At 37.2% G+C, this 19,923-nt stretch overlaps 1 protein-coding gene across 8 annotated transcripts in view; it reads right to left on the bottom strand.

Annotated features, from left to right (window-relative positions):
- Rbm27 (RNA binding motif protein 27) overlaps positions 1 to 18,153 on the bottom strand; it is a 78,913-nt gene extending 60,760 nt beyond the window's left edge. For all 8 annotated transcript variants that reach the window (XM_058584251.1, XM_046460226.2, XM_046460224.2 and 5 more), the window contains exons 1-2: positions 17,901 to 18,153; positions 4,536 to 4,654 (exon numbers count right to left, since the gene is read on the bottom strand). In XM_058584251.1, the coding sequence (XP_058440234.1) occupies positions 4,536 to 4,654; positions 17,901 to 17,959 (178 nt within the window). In that variant the 5' untranslated portion in view covers positions 17,960 to 18,153. The remainder of the gene's footprint in view (positions 1 to 4,535; positions 4,655 to 17,900) is intronic.
- Between the last annotated feature and the right edge of the window lie 1,770 nt (positions 18,154 to 19,923).

Raw genomic sequence — 19,923 nt, forward strand, 5'->3', positions numbered from 1 at the left:
TGTAGAATGCACCCAGGGCCTTGTACACTGAGCTCTGGCCTCAAACTTTCTTATCCTCCTCCTTTTTTTTTTTTTTTAATTTTTTTTTTAATATTTATTTTTTAGTTTTCGGCAGACACAACATCTTTGTATGTGGTGCTGAGGATCGAACTCGGGCCGCACGCATGCCAGGTGAGCGCGTTATCGCTTGAGCGACATCCCCAGCCCCTTATCCTCCTTCTTTAGTTTCCAAGCAGCTGGGATTACAGGTATGGGCCACCCTGCCCAGCTCATTACAATATTTTTATGTTTACCTACATAAAAAAACTCAAAGATGTAAGAACTGGCAAAACTATGTAGTATAGGTGGTATAGGGATGCATGTAGAATAGTAAGAGTATTCTCATGATATGTCTTCTTTGGGGAGGAGATACTGGGGATTGAATCCACAGGCATTTTACCACTGAGTTATATCCCCAGTCCTTTTTATTTTTATTTTGGGACAAGGTCTCACTAAGTTGCTGGGGCTGTTCTCAAATGTGTGATCCTCCTGTCTCAGTCTTCCAAATCCCTAGAATCTTAGGGGTGCACCATCACACCTGGTTTTAATATATAATCTCAATTAAAGACATAAGTCTAGAGGGGCACTGTCCAATAGTTTAATATGGCAACTACTTAACTACATGTGGCTGTTTAGATTTGGGTTTAAATTAATTAAAATTAAATTTAAAAATCAGTTTCTCAACCATATAAACCCATTTCTAACACTCAATAGCCACAAATAGCTAAAGGCTACTAAACTGGAAAATACATATATAAATCATTATCTACAGTTGCACAAAGTTCTCCTAGACAATGCCAATCTAAAAAGCTATACACAACAGTGATTTCGTCTCTGGTGGTAAATTTCTGGCTGTTTCTTCTCTTCTTTTTAAAATAAATTTTATAGGGAGCTGGCGATTGTGGCTCAGCACTAGAGCACTCACCTCACACGTGCAGGGCCCTGGGTTCAATCCTTAGCACCACATAAAAATGAATAAATGAAATACAGGTATTGTGTCCAACTACAACTAAAAAAATAAATACTTAAAAATAAATAAATTTTTATAGGGCTGGGTTTGTGACTCAATGGTAGAGTACCTGCCTACCAATGTGAGGCACTGGGTTCGATCCTCAGCACCACATAAAAATAAATAAAGATATTGTGTCCACCTACAACTAGTTAAATAAATAAATAAAATTTAGAGTTCTTCCTCATGTGTATTATTTTTAAAGTTTAAAGAATTACTAAAAACTTTTGTAGCTTTTTTTGATAAATGCTTATTTATTTTTTGCAATATATTTTTATTGGTTCTTTTTAATTAGATATAACATTATGATTCTTTTTTGCATACTTATAAAAACATAGAATATAATTTGCCCTAATTCAGTCCCTAGTACTTCCTCTTTTCCCCCTTTCCCCTATTCCCTTCCCTGTACTCTACTGATCTTTTTGATATCACAGTTTTTTTAACTAGTGTCTTGTGGATACACACAATGATATATACCACATTTTCTTTACCTATTCATCTGTGAAGATCACCTAGTTTGATTTAATAGCTTGACTATTTTTTAAAATTTTTTTTAGTTCTCAATGGACCTTTACTTTTTGTTTATTTATATGTGGTGCTGAGAATCGAACCCAGAGCCTCATACATGCTAGGCAAGCACTCTACCACTAAGCCACAATCCCAGTCCATGGCTTGACTATTGTGAATTATGCTACTATAAACATTGATGTGGCTATATCTCTACAGTATGCTGATCTTAGAACTTTTGAACATATAATAAGAAGTGGGATACAGCTGGGTCATATGGTGGTTCCATTCCTAGATTTTTAAGGAATCTCCATACTGCTTTCCAGAGTGGTTGCACTAATTTGCAGTCCCACCAATAATAAAAAGAACTCAAAAAACGTAATCCCCAAAAAACAAGTACCCCAATAAATACATGTGCATAAAACTAAACATACTTTTCGAAAGAAATACAAATGACCAATAAATATATGAAAAAATGTTTAAGGGGCCGGGGTTGTGGCTCAGCAGTAGAGTGCTTGCCTAGCACATGTAAGGCCCTGGGTTCAATCCTCAGCACCACATAAAAATAAATAAATAAAGGTACTGTTTCCAACTACAACTAAAAAATAAATATTAAAAAGAAAAAGGAAAAAAATGTTCAATATCTCCAGCAATTAAGGAAATGCAAATCAAAACCAAGTTGAGATTTCATTCATATCAGTCAGAATGGCAATTATCAAGAATACAAATAATAGTAAGTGTTAGAGAGGATGTGGGGGAAAAGGTACACTCATACACTGTTTGTGTTCAAGATAAATCTTGAACTTCATTTCCAGTTTTTTTGTAGCTTTTTATAACAGTGAGTTCTTAAATGTCTAATCATTCATTTGCCTCATACTCCAAATATCTTTACTATATTTTATTTTTTTTCTTTTTGGCTCTACATTTCACATGAGTCATCTTCAATATAAATTAACACATTTAAAAAAAAGAACACTCATCTATACTAAAGAGGAATTTCTGTATGCATGTTTTCTTTTTCAAACAAAAAAGTCTTAAAATGCTTGAAAAAAAGATGTAATCCTATGTATTAAAATGAGAAGCCATCTTCTCTTCACCAGCTGATATTTGAGTTAAAGGATATTTTCTCATCAATCTAGATCAACAGGGGCTGGGGCTGTGGCTCAGCAGTAGAGTGCTCGCCTAACATGTGGAGGCCCTGGGTTCGATCATCCGCACCTCATAAAATTAAATAAAATAAAGGTATTGTGTAAAAAAAAAAAAAAAAACCTAGATCAACTGATAAGTGTTATCCATAGTACTACTTACCTAATAATAATACTTATCAAGCATTTATGTGCCAACCACTGTAGGTTTCAAGTCTCCACTTTATATATATATATTTTAGTTGTCAATGGACCTTTATTTAATTAATTTATTTATATGTGGTGCTGAGAATCAAACCCAATGCTTCACACATGCTAGGCAAGCACTCTACCACTGAGCCACAACCCCAGCCCATCTAGTCTCCACTTTAAACAAAAGAAAAGACAAAGAAGGTGGGAGGAGAGAGATAAACAGGAAAATAATCATGACATAGAGTGATGAGTACTCGAGGTTGAAAGAAATGACTGGGGAGCATGGAATGTTATGTGTTGTATAAAGAGCAATCAGGGGAAACTGTTCAGAAACGATATTTGAAAATGGACCAGAAAGAAATAAGGGAAGAATTCATGTTTCAGTCAAGTGTAAAATAATTTCAAAGGCTCTGAACTGTTGGACAAGTTTGTCATTTTCTCTCTTTTTTTGCGGGGGGGAGGGGGGGGGGTACTGGAGATTGAATTCCGGGGCACTCAACCACTGAGCCACATCCCTAGCCCTATTTTGTATTTTATTTAGAGACAGGGTCTCACTGAGTTGCCTCGCCATTGCTGAGGCTGGCTTTGAACTTGCAATCCTCCTGCCTCAGCCTCCCGAGCCACAGGGATTACAGGCAAGTTTGCCATTTTCAATAAACAGTAAACTGGTCAGTGGAACAAGTGAGGGGGAGTGGCAGAAGATGTCAGAGAGACAACAGGGGAAACCTCATGGAAACTCTGTAGATCATGGAAAGGACTTTGGTAAGAAGAAATTAAATATATAAAGAGAAGAGGATCACACCCATCTCTTTATCAAGAAGCCCCAAGTGAAAGGAAGTCTAGTGGAGTAGAGGAAGGAGAATGGGAGAGGGAGGGAAGATGGGAAAGAAAAAGAAGGGAATCATGAACTAAAATCGATTTCTATGCATGAATGAGTTTGTCAAGATGAACCCAACTATGTACAACTATAAGGCTCTTTAAAAAAAAAAAAAAAAAAGCCCTAGCCAAGAAAGAAAAAAAACTGATGGGCTCATTGTTTAACAGTAAGATAAGCAATTTCAATACCCTTAGACTGTTTTTTGAGTTTTGTGTTTTGGTTTTTGAGGTGCCAGGGATTAAACTCAGGGGTACTTAACCTCTGAGCCACATCCCCAGCCCTTTTTTAATACTTTATTTAGAGAGAGTCTCACTCAGTTGCTTAGGGCCTCATTAAATTGGCTGAGGCTGGTTTTGAACTCTAAATCCTCCTGCCTCAGCTTCCCCAGTTGCTTGGATTACAGGAATGTGACACGATGCCCAGCATAATCTTTAAACTGTTATCCCTCAACCAGGATCTGCCAAAATCTGCAAAGGTCCCAATCACGTAAAAAGCATTACAGCATGCACTGCCTTATTAAGGAAAGAGAAGAAATTCAACAAGATTTAAATTCAAAATCTTGGCGCTAGGGTTGTGGCTCAGCAGTTGAGCACTTGCCTCGCACTTGCGAGACCCTGGGTTCGATCCTCAGCACCACATAAAAATACGTAAGTAAAATAAAGGTATTGTGTCCAACTACAACTAAAAAAATAAACATTTTTAATAAATAAATAAATAAATTCAAAATCTTTATATAAATACTTGGTTGAAGGCCCATAATAATTACCTTTTTGTAAAAAGACATCAAGTTGATCAGCACAAAAGGCTTTCAATTCTTTCTCAGGTTTGTCCTTCTTGACCAGTGCTACAACATAGTTGGCTAAGGCTGATGGGTCAGCATCACATCTATTAGAAAAAGAGAAAAAAATGGATGAAAAACATCGTTTTCAAACAGTGGTATCATTAATAAAATAAACCCATTTTGGAAAACCGAAGATCAAAAGTTTAAGTGACTGCCAAAGGCAACTATCATAATAAATAACATACAAATACTGCAAATAAGATTTTCTTTATTTCTACAAAATAACTACTTTATCTTAATCTTTGAGCTTCTAATTACACCAAGAATCTTATACCACGTCTACATTTATTTGCTCTCTCAGTGAAAAGGGTGGCACCTGACACTTAAAAGTTGTTGCTTGTCTCCTAGGCAATAATAAATAATACCCTTAGGAACTACCTGTCCAAATGGCCAGCAAGGAAAAAACTGGGAGTGATGGGCTAGATTTCTCCACTCCTCAAGCACCAGTATCCAAAAATGGATGGGCATGGGTGGGCACACGTTTACTTTCAGCTATTGCTCAGTTTGAGGCACAAATATTTCAAGTTTGAACCAGACTGGCAGCATAGTGAGATCTTCCCCCATCTCAAAGGAAAAGAAAAAGCAATCAACACCACTGTTCATTTTTTCAATAGGTATCTTAAAGACTTTATATATTTGTTGATGAACTTTATTTTATTCATTTATTTATATGTATGTGGTGCTGAAAACTAAAACCATTGAATGCCTCACACACGTGAGGCACGCACTCTACTACCAAGCCACAACCCCATCCCTTAAAGACTTTTTTAAAAACTGAGAACATGACCGAGCAGGTGGCTCACCGCTGTTAATCCCAGCAACTAGGGAGGCGGAGGCAGAGGATCACGAGTTCAAAGCCAGCCTCAGCAATTTAGCAAGGCACTAAACAACTCAGTGAGACCCTGTCTCTAATAAAATAGAAAGAGGGCTGGGGATGTGGTTCAGTGGTCCAGTGACTCTGAGTTCAAGCCCGTACAAAATAAATAAACAAATAAATAAATAAAAAGACAGACACATTTCCCACAGTCATTAAAAAAAACCAAAAAACCGAGAACATGAGAAGGATGACACCTTAAATATTACTGGTAAATGCTTTAGCAGCTATAAGCAAAGAAAAAAAAAATCTAGAGTCATTAGAAGTGGCAAAAGGGCAGCAGAGACAAACTTTATCTGCCTCATGTTTTTTCTAGTCAGCAGGAATCCAACTTTGACACTCAAAATCATCTCTTATGCCAGGCATCAAATGATCCTGGTTTGTCAATTCCTGTATACCCACTGGTCAGACTTAATGTTTTGTCTCCATCATAGAAAAATAAAAGTTTAGCTTAGTTTAATAGTCTAGATTCCAGCCAGGCATGGTGGCACAGGCCTGTAATCCCAGTGGCTTGAGAGGCTTTGGCAAGGATTTTCAGGTTCAAAGCCAACCTCAGCAACTTAGTGAGGCTGTAGGCAACCTATTAAGATACCATCTAGGGGCTGGGGCTCAGTTATAGAGCGCTTGCCTCATAAGCGTGAGGCACTGAGTTCAATCCTTAGCACCATATAAAAATAAATAAAGATATTGTGTCCATCTACAACTAAATATATACATATATATATATATATATTTTTTTTTTTTTAAAAAAGAGTCCATCTAAAAATAAAAAATAAAAAGGTCTGGGGATACAGCTCAGTGGTTAAACGTCCTTGGGTTCAATTCCTGGTACCAAAACAAACAAATATATATAGTCTATATTCCCCCATGAATGCTTATATTTAAGTAACATATATTCAATGTGGCTTCATAGGGTTATAAAAATAGAATGAAAATACTTGGGATGATAACAAAAAAAACCAAAGTGATCATATTCCTATAAAATATTATTCCATCTACTCTTGTTCCATAATTCCTTAGACCTCCACTATCAATTAGAAAGGGAAAAGTTTCAGCTCAAAAATATCAATTACATTTCCAAAAATTTTGAAATCAGTAAAAAAAAAAAAAAAGAAAAGAAAACTGAAGCACCAGCACCTTTACTTCTTCTATCTAGTTTTTAAAGTTCATATTTGGATAAAACAAGAAATTTTTTTTCACTGGCGATATTGACATGGGAAAGGTTGCATCTATGCACTTAATTATAATGAAAAATGTGTTGGGGCTAGGGTTCTGGCTCAGTGGTTGAGCGCTTGCCTAACATGTGTGAGGCACTCAGTTCGATCCCAGCACCACATAAAAATAAAATAAAGGTATTGTTGTCCACCTACAACTAAAAAATAAATGTTTAAAAAAAAAAAAGAAAGAGGGCTGGGATTGTGGCTCAGCGGTAGAGAGCTCGCCTAGCACGGACGGGACCCGGGTTTGATATTGTGTTATGTCCATCTACACCTAAAAATAAATAAATAAATAAATGTTTAAAATAAGAGAAAAAGAAAAATGTGTCAATTTTACAAAACACAGAATTCTAAAAATTATGGACAAAGGTCATAGATGATGGGTTACATATATTTTTAAAATACAATGTAGGACTGGGATACGGCTGAGTGGTAGAGCACTTGCCTGGCATGCATGATGCCCTGGGTTCCACATCCATGGCAAAAAGCAACAACAAAAAACATACAATTTAAAAGAAAGTCAAGATTCTTCTAAACTAAAAAATGTTACAGGCATATGGTAACATACACTTATCTGTAATCCTAGCAACACGAAGCTGAGGCAGGAGAATCGCCAGTTTGAGGTCCTCATCAGCAATGAGACCCTTAGCAACTTAGGAAGGAACTGCCTCAAAAAATGTTTAAAAAGCACTGGAGGGGCTGGGATTGTAGCTCAGTGGTAGAGCGCTTGCCTCGTACAGATGAGGCACTGTGTTTGATCCTCAGCACCACATAAAAATAAATAAGTAAATAAAATAAAGATTATGTTCATCTACAACTAAAAAATATTTTTTAAAAGTGCTAGGGATGGCCAGGTGTGGTGGTGCACGCCTGTAATCCCAGTGACTTGGGAGGCTGAGGCAAGAGGATCGGGATTTCAAAGCCAGCCTCAGCAATGGCTATGCAATAAGCAATCTAGATGTAGCTCAGTGATAGAGCACCCCGGGTCCAACCCCCAATACCAAAAAAAGTTCCATTTTAGAGAACACATTATGAACACATCACTTTAGTAAATCCAATTGCTAAATTCTGAAGTGTTGTATGCATATTATATACTTGAATTTGCTGAGAGTAGATCTTAAGGTTCTTACCACGCACATAAAAACAAAAAATAATTGTGTGATAAAACAGATATTAATTAGCTTGATGGCAGTCATCATTTCACATTGTACATATCAAAACATCATAAACATGTCTTATACACACTTTTTAAAAAATTCATTTATAAACAAAAAGCACAAGAAAGCAGTTACATTTTCAAAAAATATTATACACGCAATGCTAAACTTAGTATTCTATAAACACCTTAAAATGAAGATGTATAGGTAGACTTAACTTCACCGAAGAATAAGACATTTGACCAGTGAGAGAAAGGGGGGAAAATCACATTTCCGCCTTTACTCGAAAAGTTCAGATCCTAGATAAGAACATCTTATATGCAAGAAGAGGATACAGAAAAATAAGAAAAGAATGGCAGAAAATGGCAATGCTATTTTCTCTGAGCTACATCTTCACACTTTTTTATGTTTTAATCTGAGAATAGGGTCTGGTTAAGTTACTGAAGCTGACCTTGAATTTGCAATCCTTCTGCGTCAGCCTTCAGAGTCACTGAGATTACAGGCATGCACCACCATACCTCACTATCCCTATGCTTTTCTAATGTACATCTCCAAGACTGATCAATGTATTCTAAGTCTCAACAAACAGTTACCTTTTAACTAAAATAATCAATAAATTTACTAAAGCTTAATATAAGTTACAATTACAAAGACACCTTAAAATTTTTAAATTCATTCTGTATAATAAGGTTATGTTTTAACTATCCTGTAAGTTATTTTAAAAAATAAAATCTATTAGAATGAATTTTTTTTAGGAAAATCTAACAGAAATATTGCTCTAACTGCCTTATCTGCAAAAACCTCAAATTATCTGCTGAGTAGGCACATCAACTTCACAGAAGATTTCAGACATATGTTAAATACCAAGATCAAAGAGTAAAAGTCCTACCTTTGACCCCAAGCCAAGAAACATTACTAAAAAACTATTATTGTAGAGCCGGGCACAGTGGCACAGGCCTGTAATCCCAGCAGCTCAGGAGATTGAGACAGGAGAATCACGAGTTCAAAGCCAGCCTCAGCAAAACCGAGATGCTTAAGCAACTCAGTGAGACCCTGTCTCTAATAAAATACAAAATAGGGCTGAGGACATGGCTCAGTGGTCAAGTACCCCGAGTTCATTCCCTGGTACAAAAAAAAAAAAAAAAATTGTAGTCTATTTGTTTCAGGAAAAAACTACTTAATACCTTTTCCACTTTCAGAAAAATGTACATCTTTCTGAATATGGATCTAATTTTAAGTTCTTAGTACAATCTCTATTTTACAGGTAAGACATCTAAGAAATGTGCTACTGAGTCATAAGCCAGGGAGAGGAATCTGATTCTAGTAGGTATCAATAGCCATTAAAAAGTTCATATTCAAAGAAAAGAGAAAAAAAAGTCCATATTCCTTGACCAGTAGTTACATATATGGAAAACCAAACTAAAGAAACAAAGGCAAAGATAGAAAATAACACAGGTATCTAGAAATACTTTTAAAAAATTTATTGCATAAAAATGATATTACTTCTAACAGAAAAGTACAGTAAAGGAACCCATTCTCTTGCTGCTGGAGGTTTATAAAATATACTTCTGTTTGTTTTTTTTGTTTTGTTTTTGGTGCTGGGAATTAGAACCCAGAGCCTTGTACATGTGAGGCAAGCACTCTATCAACTGAGCTATATCCTCAGCCCCCTATAAAATATGCTTCTGATGTTATGTCAACTGAAGATATCAAGACACAAAATTTTACACTGAGTTGTCTTGTAGCTACATACAAGTTCATATACAGACTGGGGTGTAATGGTGTATGCTTATAATCCCAGCCACTCAGGAGGCTGAGGCAGGAGAATCAAAAATTCAAGGCCAACCTCAGCAATTTAACAAGACCATGTCACAAAATAATTTTTTATTTGTTTTCCACTGGTGCTGGGGATTGAACCCAGGGTCTTGTGCATGCTAGGCAACCAATATACCAACTGAGCTATATCCCCTAAAAAAGTTTTTTTTAATATTTATTTTTAAGTTTTAGATGAACATAATATCTTTATTTTACATTTATGTGGTGTTGAGGATCGAACCCAGTACCTCATGCATGCTAGGCAAGCACTCTACCACTAAGCCACAACCTCATCCCTCTAAAAGAGGGTTTTTTTTTTAATTTTATTCTCGTTTATTGCTGAGTAATACTTTTTTTTTTTTTTAAGGTTTTTAAAAAGTTAAAAAGTTGCCGAGAGTGGTGGCACTGGCCTGTATGTAATCCCAGCAGCTCAGAGGGCTGAGGCAGGAGGATCAAGAGTCCAAAGCCAGTTTCAGAAAAAGCAAGGCACTAAGCAACTCAGTGAGACCCTGTCTCTAAAATATAAAAGACGACTGGAGATGTGGTTCAGGGGTCAATTGCCCTTGAGTTCAATCCCCAGTACCCAAAAAATAAAAATAAGTTTTTTAAAAAAGTCTGGCCCCCTGGGTTAAATCCCCAGCAACCACACACACACACACACACACACACACACACACAACTTCACACATAAAAGAAAAACTGAAAATAAATATCTACAAATAATTTTATTTCCTTTCTAATTTTTCTGTAATGCAATAATAAAGGTCCTATCTCTTAAAACTATCACACAGGAGACTAAGTTCTAATGTGAATATGAGAAGAAACCAATATTCAGATCAATAGCATTTTTCTTTTAATTTTTTAATTTTTTTTGGCGGAGAGGTACTGGGGATTGAACCCAGTAGTGCTTAACCACTGAGCTACATCTCCAGCCCTTTTTTATATTTTATTAGAGACAGAGTCTTGCTAAGTTGCTTAGGCCTCACTAAATTGCTGAAGCTGGCTTTGAATTCATGATCTGCCTGCCTCAGTCTCCCGAGCTGCTGGGATTACAGGTATGCACCACCATGCCCAGCTTCTTTAATCTTAATTAAGTGCTTTCATGAAAGAATAAGTTATGAAAGAAACACAACAAGATTTGGGGTGAAAAATATACATGTAACATCTGTTGGTTGCAAAACACCATTTTGATATTTGGACTATAACTCCTAAAGCAGTAGGAGCTATAATCCCAGTGAATCTGTAACCCCAACAACTCTCAGGAGGTTGAGATAGGAGGCTTGCGAATTCAAGATCAACTTGGGCATCTTAGCAAGAACCTGTCTCAAAATTTAAGAAAAAAGAGCTAGGGATGTACCTCAGAAGCAGAATGTTCCTGGGCTCAATATTTTTTTTTTTTTTTTTTTTGTGGTGGGGAAATCCAACCCAGGGTCTTGAGCATGCTAAGCAAGCATTCTACTATTAAGTTATATCCCCAACCCAATTTCACTTTTCTAATTGTCAAAACAATCTAAACGTATTTGAGGATGCTCATTCATTTAAATATTGACTGTTAAATAAGTGCCACACATCTTGCTTGGTAATAGAATTACTCTGAGCAAGACAGATCTTGCCCTTCAGTCACATGACCAAGAGATGAGTATGAAAATAATCATACGTAAAACAACAAATGATATAAAAAGAGATTAATAAAGATATAAGTAATGACACTGTGAGAAGATGAGCCTAGAGAGTGGTAGGAAACACAGAGCTATAAAAGCAACTTCTGGCTTCTGCTCTATAGCTATTGGACCAGGAAGAATGAAGTCAGATATATTTAGGAGGGAGATCAAGGACAAACGAACAAATATGTTCTTAATTCAGTAAACCAAAACTTGCCAAGAAGTCTCTGGACAAAATAAGACCTTTCCTATGAAACAGGAAATAGTCTCCTTAAGTTCCACAGTATGTTAGAGGTACACTGATTCTTTGAAACCACTGGTACAATTCAGAAAATTATTAGTACTTCTCAGTCTTAAAAATGTAGCAGCAAAATAATCATTTAACCCAGTTAATCAGGAGATCACGTCTAACAACAGCTAGATAATAATTTTTCCTCCCATTTGAGTAACCATAGAGATTACCAGCCAGAGTTTAACTTGGTAAGGATTGCAAACCTATTAGCCACATGTAAATTCTAGCATTCACATGTATACATACCTGCCATGACCACAAAACCAATGAATATGAACCAATAAAATAATCTTTGTTAATCTTATTACTGTATTTTCCAATATATACTCCAAGATGACAACATATTCAACCTTCTAGAATATTTTTAAAAAGACTTGAGTACGGAGCTCGGAAGGCTGAGACAGGATGATCACAAGTTCAAAGTCAGCCTCAGCAACTTAGCAAGACCTGTCTCAAAAAAATAAAAATAGCTGGGGATGTGGCTCAGTGGATAAGCACACCTGGGTTCAACTGCCAGTATCAAAAAGAATTTTTTTTTAATATTTGTTTTTTAGGTGTAGTTGGACACAATACCTTTATTTATTTATTTTTATGTGGTGCTGAGGATTGAACCCACATGTGCTAGGTGAGCGCTCTACTGCTGAGCTACAACCCTAGCCCCCCCCCCAAAAGAATTTTTTAAAAAGAATCTGATATAGGGCTAGGGCTGTAGCTCAGCAGCAGAGCGCTTGCCTAGCATGCGTGAGGCACTGGGTTCAACCCTCAGCACCACATAAAAATAAAGAAATAAAATAAAGGCATTCTGTCCATCTATAACTACAAAAAAAATTAAAAAGACTTTGATATGGCCAGAATTCACAGAAACTGCATACCAAATCAGACTTTCATTAGCTATTTCTGTTCCTACTTATGGAACCTGCAATAAGACTCTAGCCTGCATAAACCTGATGAATATTATTTTAAATGGTAGTGGTGCTTAACATTAATAAGATATTTTTGCTGGGCATGGTGGTACATGCCTATAAACCCAGCAGCTCAGGAGGCTGAGGCAGGAGGACCACAGGTTCAAGGCAGCCTTAGCAATTTAGTGAGACTGTAAGCAACCTAGTGTGAATCTGTCTAAAACTAAAAAAAATAGAAGCTGGCTACAGTGAAGCATGCCTATGATCCCTGTGGCTCAGGAGACTGAGGCAGGAGGATGGAGAGTTCAAAGCTAGCCTCAGCAAAAGTGAGGTGCTAAGCAACTCAGTGAGACCCTGTCTCTAATAAACTACAAAATGGGGCTGGGGATGTGGCTCAGTGGTTGAGTGCCCAAGTTCAATCCCCAGTACCTTAAATAAATAAATAAGCAAAAAAAATAAAAATAAAAAATAGGACTGGGGATGTGGCTCAGTAGTTAAACCTTTTGGTACCAATCCCTGGTACCAAAATAATATGTATAATTTTGCAGAAAGTTTAATGTATATTCTATTTCAAAAATCATAAAATTTATATTATAGTATGATTAAGGTACACAAAGCACTTTTTAGTCTGCATCATTAATATACAATTTTTGTTAGGCACCCATCTAAAAAGCTAATATATCTGTTTAAGAGAAAAAGGTTAGGAGCTTGGGTTATGGCTCAGTGGTAGAGCCCTTGCCTAGTATGTGTGAGGCACTGGGTTCAAATAATAATCCCTTCTTAGGACTGCATGTAAATAAATAAATAAAGAGAAAAAGGTCAGACAATTTCTCCAAATTCTCCAATTCTAAAATAATGCTCCATTAGTATACACAAACAGACACTATCTAACAAGTTTTAAAAATCCATTACTCTTTTAAAAGCATATACCAAGAGCTGTAGATATAGCTCACTCATAGAAGACTTTCTTGTTATGTACAAGGCCCTGAACTTGATCCCTAGCACCAAAGCAGGGAAAAGAAAAACATAAAGATAAATTTATCTATTAAGTCTAAAAAGCAGCAGCAAATGTTCATATATGTTTTGTATATATAAAATAACTTCCTAAAATTCCCCATTAAATATAATGTTTTGGTAGAAATGCAGATTTGTTACTGAAAAACGCTTCCCTGAACTTTTTCTAAACTTGCAGAAATTTCTTCAGTGATTCATTTATCTCCTGGATTTTCTTAGAATCTTATTTTTAAGGGGTTCACATACTTAAAATAAGTAGTCAATTCTCACAGAATGAAACAACAATTCTAAATTGTGCATAATCCCTTCGTCTTATCTCTCACTACAATATCATGGGGGAAAGATGAAGACCCCAAACAAGACCTGCTACTCCAGTCTGTTCCTGCACCTCTAACAAAGAAATAAAACTTCTTGACTAAAATATGGTATCCCTCCCCTTTAATGGATTACCAAGAAAAAAGGTTGCTGATCTGTGTTTCTCCAGCCAGCTAAGGTAACTAACGGGTTATTTCTTCCAGTCTCCCTCCTTCCATCTTTCCACTAGTAAGATTAATAATAAGAGTTCCATATCTACAAAAGGAGAAGGCAATAGATAAGCTCTAACCATTTGTGTATAGGAAATAATCACATGCAAATTGCATTGGTTTAAAAATACCTGCTACATACCTTTGTTTCATCAATGACAAGATGCAACATGATTGAAACCTCCTAAAAATGAGATGCTTTTATAAATTTAGTTAAGGCAAATTATGCTAAGAAAGTGCAACAAGAAATCATGTGCACAACCATAGATTCCAACCTAGACACTGCAACTACTTTATCTCAAAGACTAACAACTGCTCTGAAATGCTATGTTGTAGCAACATGTCAATCTGCCATGAAAATTTTTTTGAATCTGGAATATGCAAAAAAATAAATTTACAAATACAACCCACTTTAGCATACCATTTATCATATTTTAGGACATATAAACAAAAAATAACCTCCATAATATAGCAAGAATGAAAATATGATATTCATATTGCATTTTCTATTTCTTATTAATATCTCCCTCCAAAACCAATACTTATGTGAGTTAAACATAAGCATATTTGTCACTTCAGGAAACCACCTACATTGTTAAAGTCTGAGTAGTGATTTTAGGTCTTTTTTAATTTTTACTTATTTATTTTTGCTGTACTGGGAAACTAAGGCCTTGCACATATGAGACAAGTGCTCTGTAATATCTCCAGCCCAGACCTTTTTTTTTTTTTAAACATTAAATGAGTGAAAAAAAACTTTTTTTCTAAATAACTATTTTTGGCACCAGGGATTGAACCCAGGGTAGCTTAAGCACTGAGTCACATGCCCTGCCCTTTTTATTTTTTGAGACATGTCTCACTAAGTTTTTAAGGGCCTCACTAAGTTGCTGAGACTGGCTTTGAACTTGAAATCTTCCTGCCTCAGCCTCCCAAGCCATTGGGATGATATGCATGTGTCCCTGTTCCCAGCTTAAAAAAAATTTTTTTAAGAAAAAAAAAAAAAAAGTAGAAAGTGGACTTTAAGTAAAACATTAACTCAAATGGAAAAATTAAATTCAAATAATTATAATTATTTTAAAATATGTTTTACTCAAGAAAATTACAAAATAATTATATTTACTCCAGCCAAAAAAAATCTCGTGAACATGCTTAGTAAAATAAAGTTTCTACTCAAACTAAAATTTGACATTAAAAAAAAAGAACCGGGCTGGGGATGTGGCTCAAGCCGTAACGCACTCGCCTGGCATGCGCAGGGCGCTGGGTTCGATCCTCAGCACTACATAAAAATAAAATAAAGATGTTGTGTCAGGGTTGGGGATGTGGCTCAAGCGGTAGCGCGCTCGCCTGGCTCGATCCTCAGCACCACATACAAACAAAGATGTTGTGTCCGCTGAAAACTAAAAAAAAAAATAAATATTAAAAAAAATTCTCTCTCTCTCTCTCTGTCTCTCACTCTCTTAAAAAATATAAAAAAAAAGATGTTGTGTCCACTGAAAACTGAAAAATAAATATAAAAAAAAATCACTCAGAATAGCACATTTTAAAGAATTTTTTCAAAAAGAAAAAGCAATCAACTATAATTTTTAAAAATTGTTACCTTCCATCCAAGACATAAAATGAACATTTAATACTTTTTAAAAGATCTCTACCAACAAAATCAGAGCTTACATGGAAAATAGTTTTTTTAAAAAAAAGGCAACAGAGGGCTAGGGATATAGCTCAGTTGGTAGAGTGTTTGCCTTGCATGCATAAGGCCCTGGGTTCAATCCCTAGCACCACAAAAGAAAAAAAAAAGGCAACTGAAATAGCAAGTATACAAAGTCAATTTTATGTTTAATAATACAAAAGATAACTAATTTTCAAGAAAAGGTAACTAATTTTTTAAATATACATACCTTTTATCAGTCTTGATAAAAGACACATATGGTCAATTTCACTAAATTTATCTAATTTCCAAACTTCACAATCCATTTCCATCTTTGTGCCCCAAACCTTTTTATTTGTAGAAAAAGTAAGATGTACATTCAAGGAGCTCATATTCTACAAAACTTTCAAGTGTGTCCAGAAGCCACTTTCACACTAACTAGACCACCACTAATTTAAAACTCAGAAGCCCTAATTTCACATTTATTCATTCATTTATTTATACCCATGCTGTACTCACACACTTCTCATTCTGCTAATGCAAATACAACTTCAGACATCAAAATTCCCCTAATGTTTCCTCCCTTCCCAATCCTGCCTTCCCAACTAATACAATGAACTCATAAAACTTGTCTTCCTAGATATTGCCTTCCCAACCCAAGAAACCAAAGTAGCAAAACAAAAACAATTAGTTACCAGGTTTCTCAGGGGGACCCAGGAAATAGATTAACAGGGAAGAAGCTTGACAGTCTCCCAACAGCACCAATTTACCCTGCCTCCACACTACCAAAACTACTCTGTATTTCCACCCCCTGAAAAACACTCAATTTTTCCACTAAAGCAATCTAATCTAATGAATCAAAACCTGCCCATCCTTTCTCTAACTCTCCTTCTTCAAGGCCTAACCTCCAATAAGAGGAAAAGAAGCAGAAATGAGGAGGGGGCAGGATATGATCCCTTCCCCTCTATTCCCTTCCGGTGCCCTCTTCCAAAAGAATTGGTTGTGGAAAAAGTAAGATGCACATTCAAGGAGCTGGCCTTTTCTTTCCTGATCCTAGAAGATTGTTCCACAGATTTTTATCCCAGAGTCCCCACAAATAAACACTCTACACAACCCTACCTCCTTAAAGTAACTATAAAACAGAAAGTTGATGCCTCTACTATATCCTCTTCAAGCATCTGATAATATTTTCACAACTATCTAACGCTACTCTACTTAAAATATATTAAAAGGACAGGTCTCTTGTTTCTTTTCACTGCTTCAACAACAATCCTAAACCCCAATTAACTTCAGTTGTGCTATCAACCTTTCATCAATATTTACAAAACCCTTATTCTTTCTACTACCCCATTTACTCCTCCAACACCCCGTATCTAACAAAAAAAAAATCCCTAGATGTTGCAGGTATACCCCTTAAACCCTTCCACCAATATTACGTCCAAGTGTAGTTCTTTCAATCCTCAAACTTATTTTAAAAATTCTCAATTTTTTCCTAACCTCCCATGACAACTAAAAATCATTGGTTGGTTCTCTTAGCATTATCAACTCCTCAATAATACTTTAAAAACCCTGAATACCCTTACTGCCACACTTATCAGCTCCCCAATAATTTTTAAAACCCTCTGATGCCCACATACCCTTTCGGCTCCTCCATAACATTTTTCAAATCCTTCAATACTCTTGAACCCTTCGAGCTCACCAATAGCTACATAGCATCAAAGTCCCTACTACCTCTTTCTTCCCTAATATTTTGAAAAGGCCCTCGATACTCTGCTTCTAGATCTGTTAGTCCTGGATTAATACTGGTTTGTAAAGCCCTCGATCCTGCTGTCTCCTTCAAGATTTGATTATTCACATTTAAAAATCCCTCGATAGCCCTGCCATCTCCCTCAGATCTCAAACAGCAGTATTTTAAATTTCATTACCCCAATAGGCATATTTTAAAAGCCCTCGCCGTCCTCGTGACCCCCCCCCAACCCCACATCAACACCGCCTCTACGCCCCTCGCTCTCCCTCTCCCTCCGCCTCCCTTCCCCCCCACAATGGTGATAGTACTACAGAGAAGACGTCGCCGGGACCTCCCCACCGCCGCCCCGCCGCGCCGCCCACCTAACGCCGCCTCCCCTCCCCCACGCCCCCGCGGGCCCCCAACGCCCACGTTCGCCGGCCCGGGCCCTGCCAGGCTCACTCACATCGGCTCCAGTAACTTGGCCAGCCAGGACTTGAGGGCATCCACATCCTCTATGAGCATGGTGCAGGGAAGGCGGGCTCGGCCGCCGCTCTTCTTCAGGCCTGCCGTGGGTCTCCACTCGCCGCCTCCTCACGCTCCCTTCACAACCCCCAGTATCTTAGCCCACCGGGCATCTTACGAGACTTCAACCTACTCCCCCGGCTGGGGCCTAACAGGAACTAACCCAAGAGCCCTCACTCAACCTAGCCCGAAGGCTCAGGTGGGCGGGAGATAATGACGAGTGGCGGGTGTGATACCCAATAGAAGAGAGAGGGCCGTGCGCGCAAAGCCAATGAAAAGGCTCGCTCTCCCCGCCGGCCGGCCGTACCCAGTTAGGGAGGAGGGATATAGCAAGGTAGGTGGAGAGCTTAAGTGAACTCCTGGTGCAAGATGGTATCTTGGAGAAGGTGCTGTGCCTCTTAAAGGGGCCGCGGCGCCTTTTTGGACCACGCCGTCGCCCGCCGCGGAATACCGGTGTCTGCTGTTGGGAGTGCCTAGGGGAACCCGGCGAGCCCCTTATCCTGGTTCCTTCCTCTCGTTTTTTCCTGGAAACCCACACTCGTGTCCCGAAATGACTCAGCTGTAGTAAATCTGCAACACAACGTGCAATAGGGTCACATTCGACACATTGCAAATAATGCAAAATCTTACTTTTTTCCTTACACACTCGTTTTGATCCGCACTCGTGCCTGTATTTTTTTTACCGCTGTGCTTAAATTACGCAGAATGTTTCTGACAACCATACCTTGGAATCCAGTAATCGTCACTTTAAAAACGTGGCGCACGGATGTAGAAGACTGAGGCCATTTCATTTTTACTAGTATTATTAATAAATGCCTTAGGGGGAAATTATTCTAATAAGTTTGTGTTTTGTTTGTGATTAGCAAAAGAGGTTTTAAAAATAATATTAAAGAAGAATTTTAAAATTACCAAAATAGGCAACTTAGTTTTATTAGGTAAGAAATTCCTTTGGAAGTCCGAAATCTGTGGCTTAGCACTGGTGATAGAGTGTTTATCCAATAACAAATGCGGAGCCGCTGTTATGTGCCAACACTGTGTATGGCACCAGGAGTGCAATGGTGAACAAAGCAAACTGAGTCCCTCCTTTTAGGAAAGAGAACAATTTATGATACATTTGGAAAAATACCTGATGAGCACACATTTCATATAAAAGAGATGGATCAACCCAAAATGAGTAAATAAACTAAATATACTGTACCTAGAACAGATGTAGGCAAGCTTTTTCTGCAAGGGGTCACAAAGTAAATATTTTTGGATTTATGGGCCTTGAGTTTTCTGTGGCAAATACTCAATAGGCAATGTCTTGGCATGAAACTGGCCAGAGATAATACATAAGAAATATTTGGCTATATTCCGAAAACACTTATAGGAAAATTTCATTTTATGTAATTTACATGTCATGAAATATTATTATTTTAATTTTTTTCCCCAACCATTTACAAATCTAAAAGGCAACAGCTGGGATGTGGATCAGTGGTAGAGCTCTTTCCCAGCAAATGTGAGGCCCTGGGTTTGATCCCCAGTACTAGAAGGAAAAAAAAAAAAAAGTAAAAAACATTGTAACCTTACAGGTATACAAAAACTGGTGCCAGCAGGGTTTGTCTTGCTGGCCACAGTTTTCTGACCCATTATATAGAGTAATAAAAGCAGAAGTGCACTTAGAAACCATCTAATGAGCCTTCCTCGCTAACACTTCCCCTGCAACTTTGCAAATGAGGAAAAAGCCCAGGGAAATTAAGTAGTTTACCCAGAATCACAGGTCTGTAAATGGAGCAGAAGTAGCATCCAGAAATTCTAACAGTAAGTCCAGAACTTTCTCACATCCAATTGTTGCCTCTTCTTCCCTGTCTCCTCTTCCCCTTCTTCCTTTACACTTATCTACATTTTCCCTTTATTTGTTTCCACAAAGGAGATGAAGTGTTACCCTAAAATGACAACATTTAAAAAGAAAAATACAAAAGTGA

Source organism: Marmota monax, unplaced genomic scaffold (genome assembly GCF_021218885.2).
Source record: "Marmota monax isolate L192 unplaced genomic scaffold, Marmota_monax_Labrador192_F-V1.1 WCK01_AAM20220418_F8-fsc00006, whole genome shotgun sequence".
In the NCBI taxonomy this organism is placed as follows: domain Eukaryota; kingdom Metazoa; phylum Chordata; class Mammalia; order Rodentia; family Sciuridae; genus Marmota; species Marmota monax.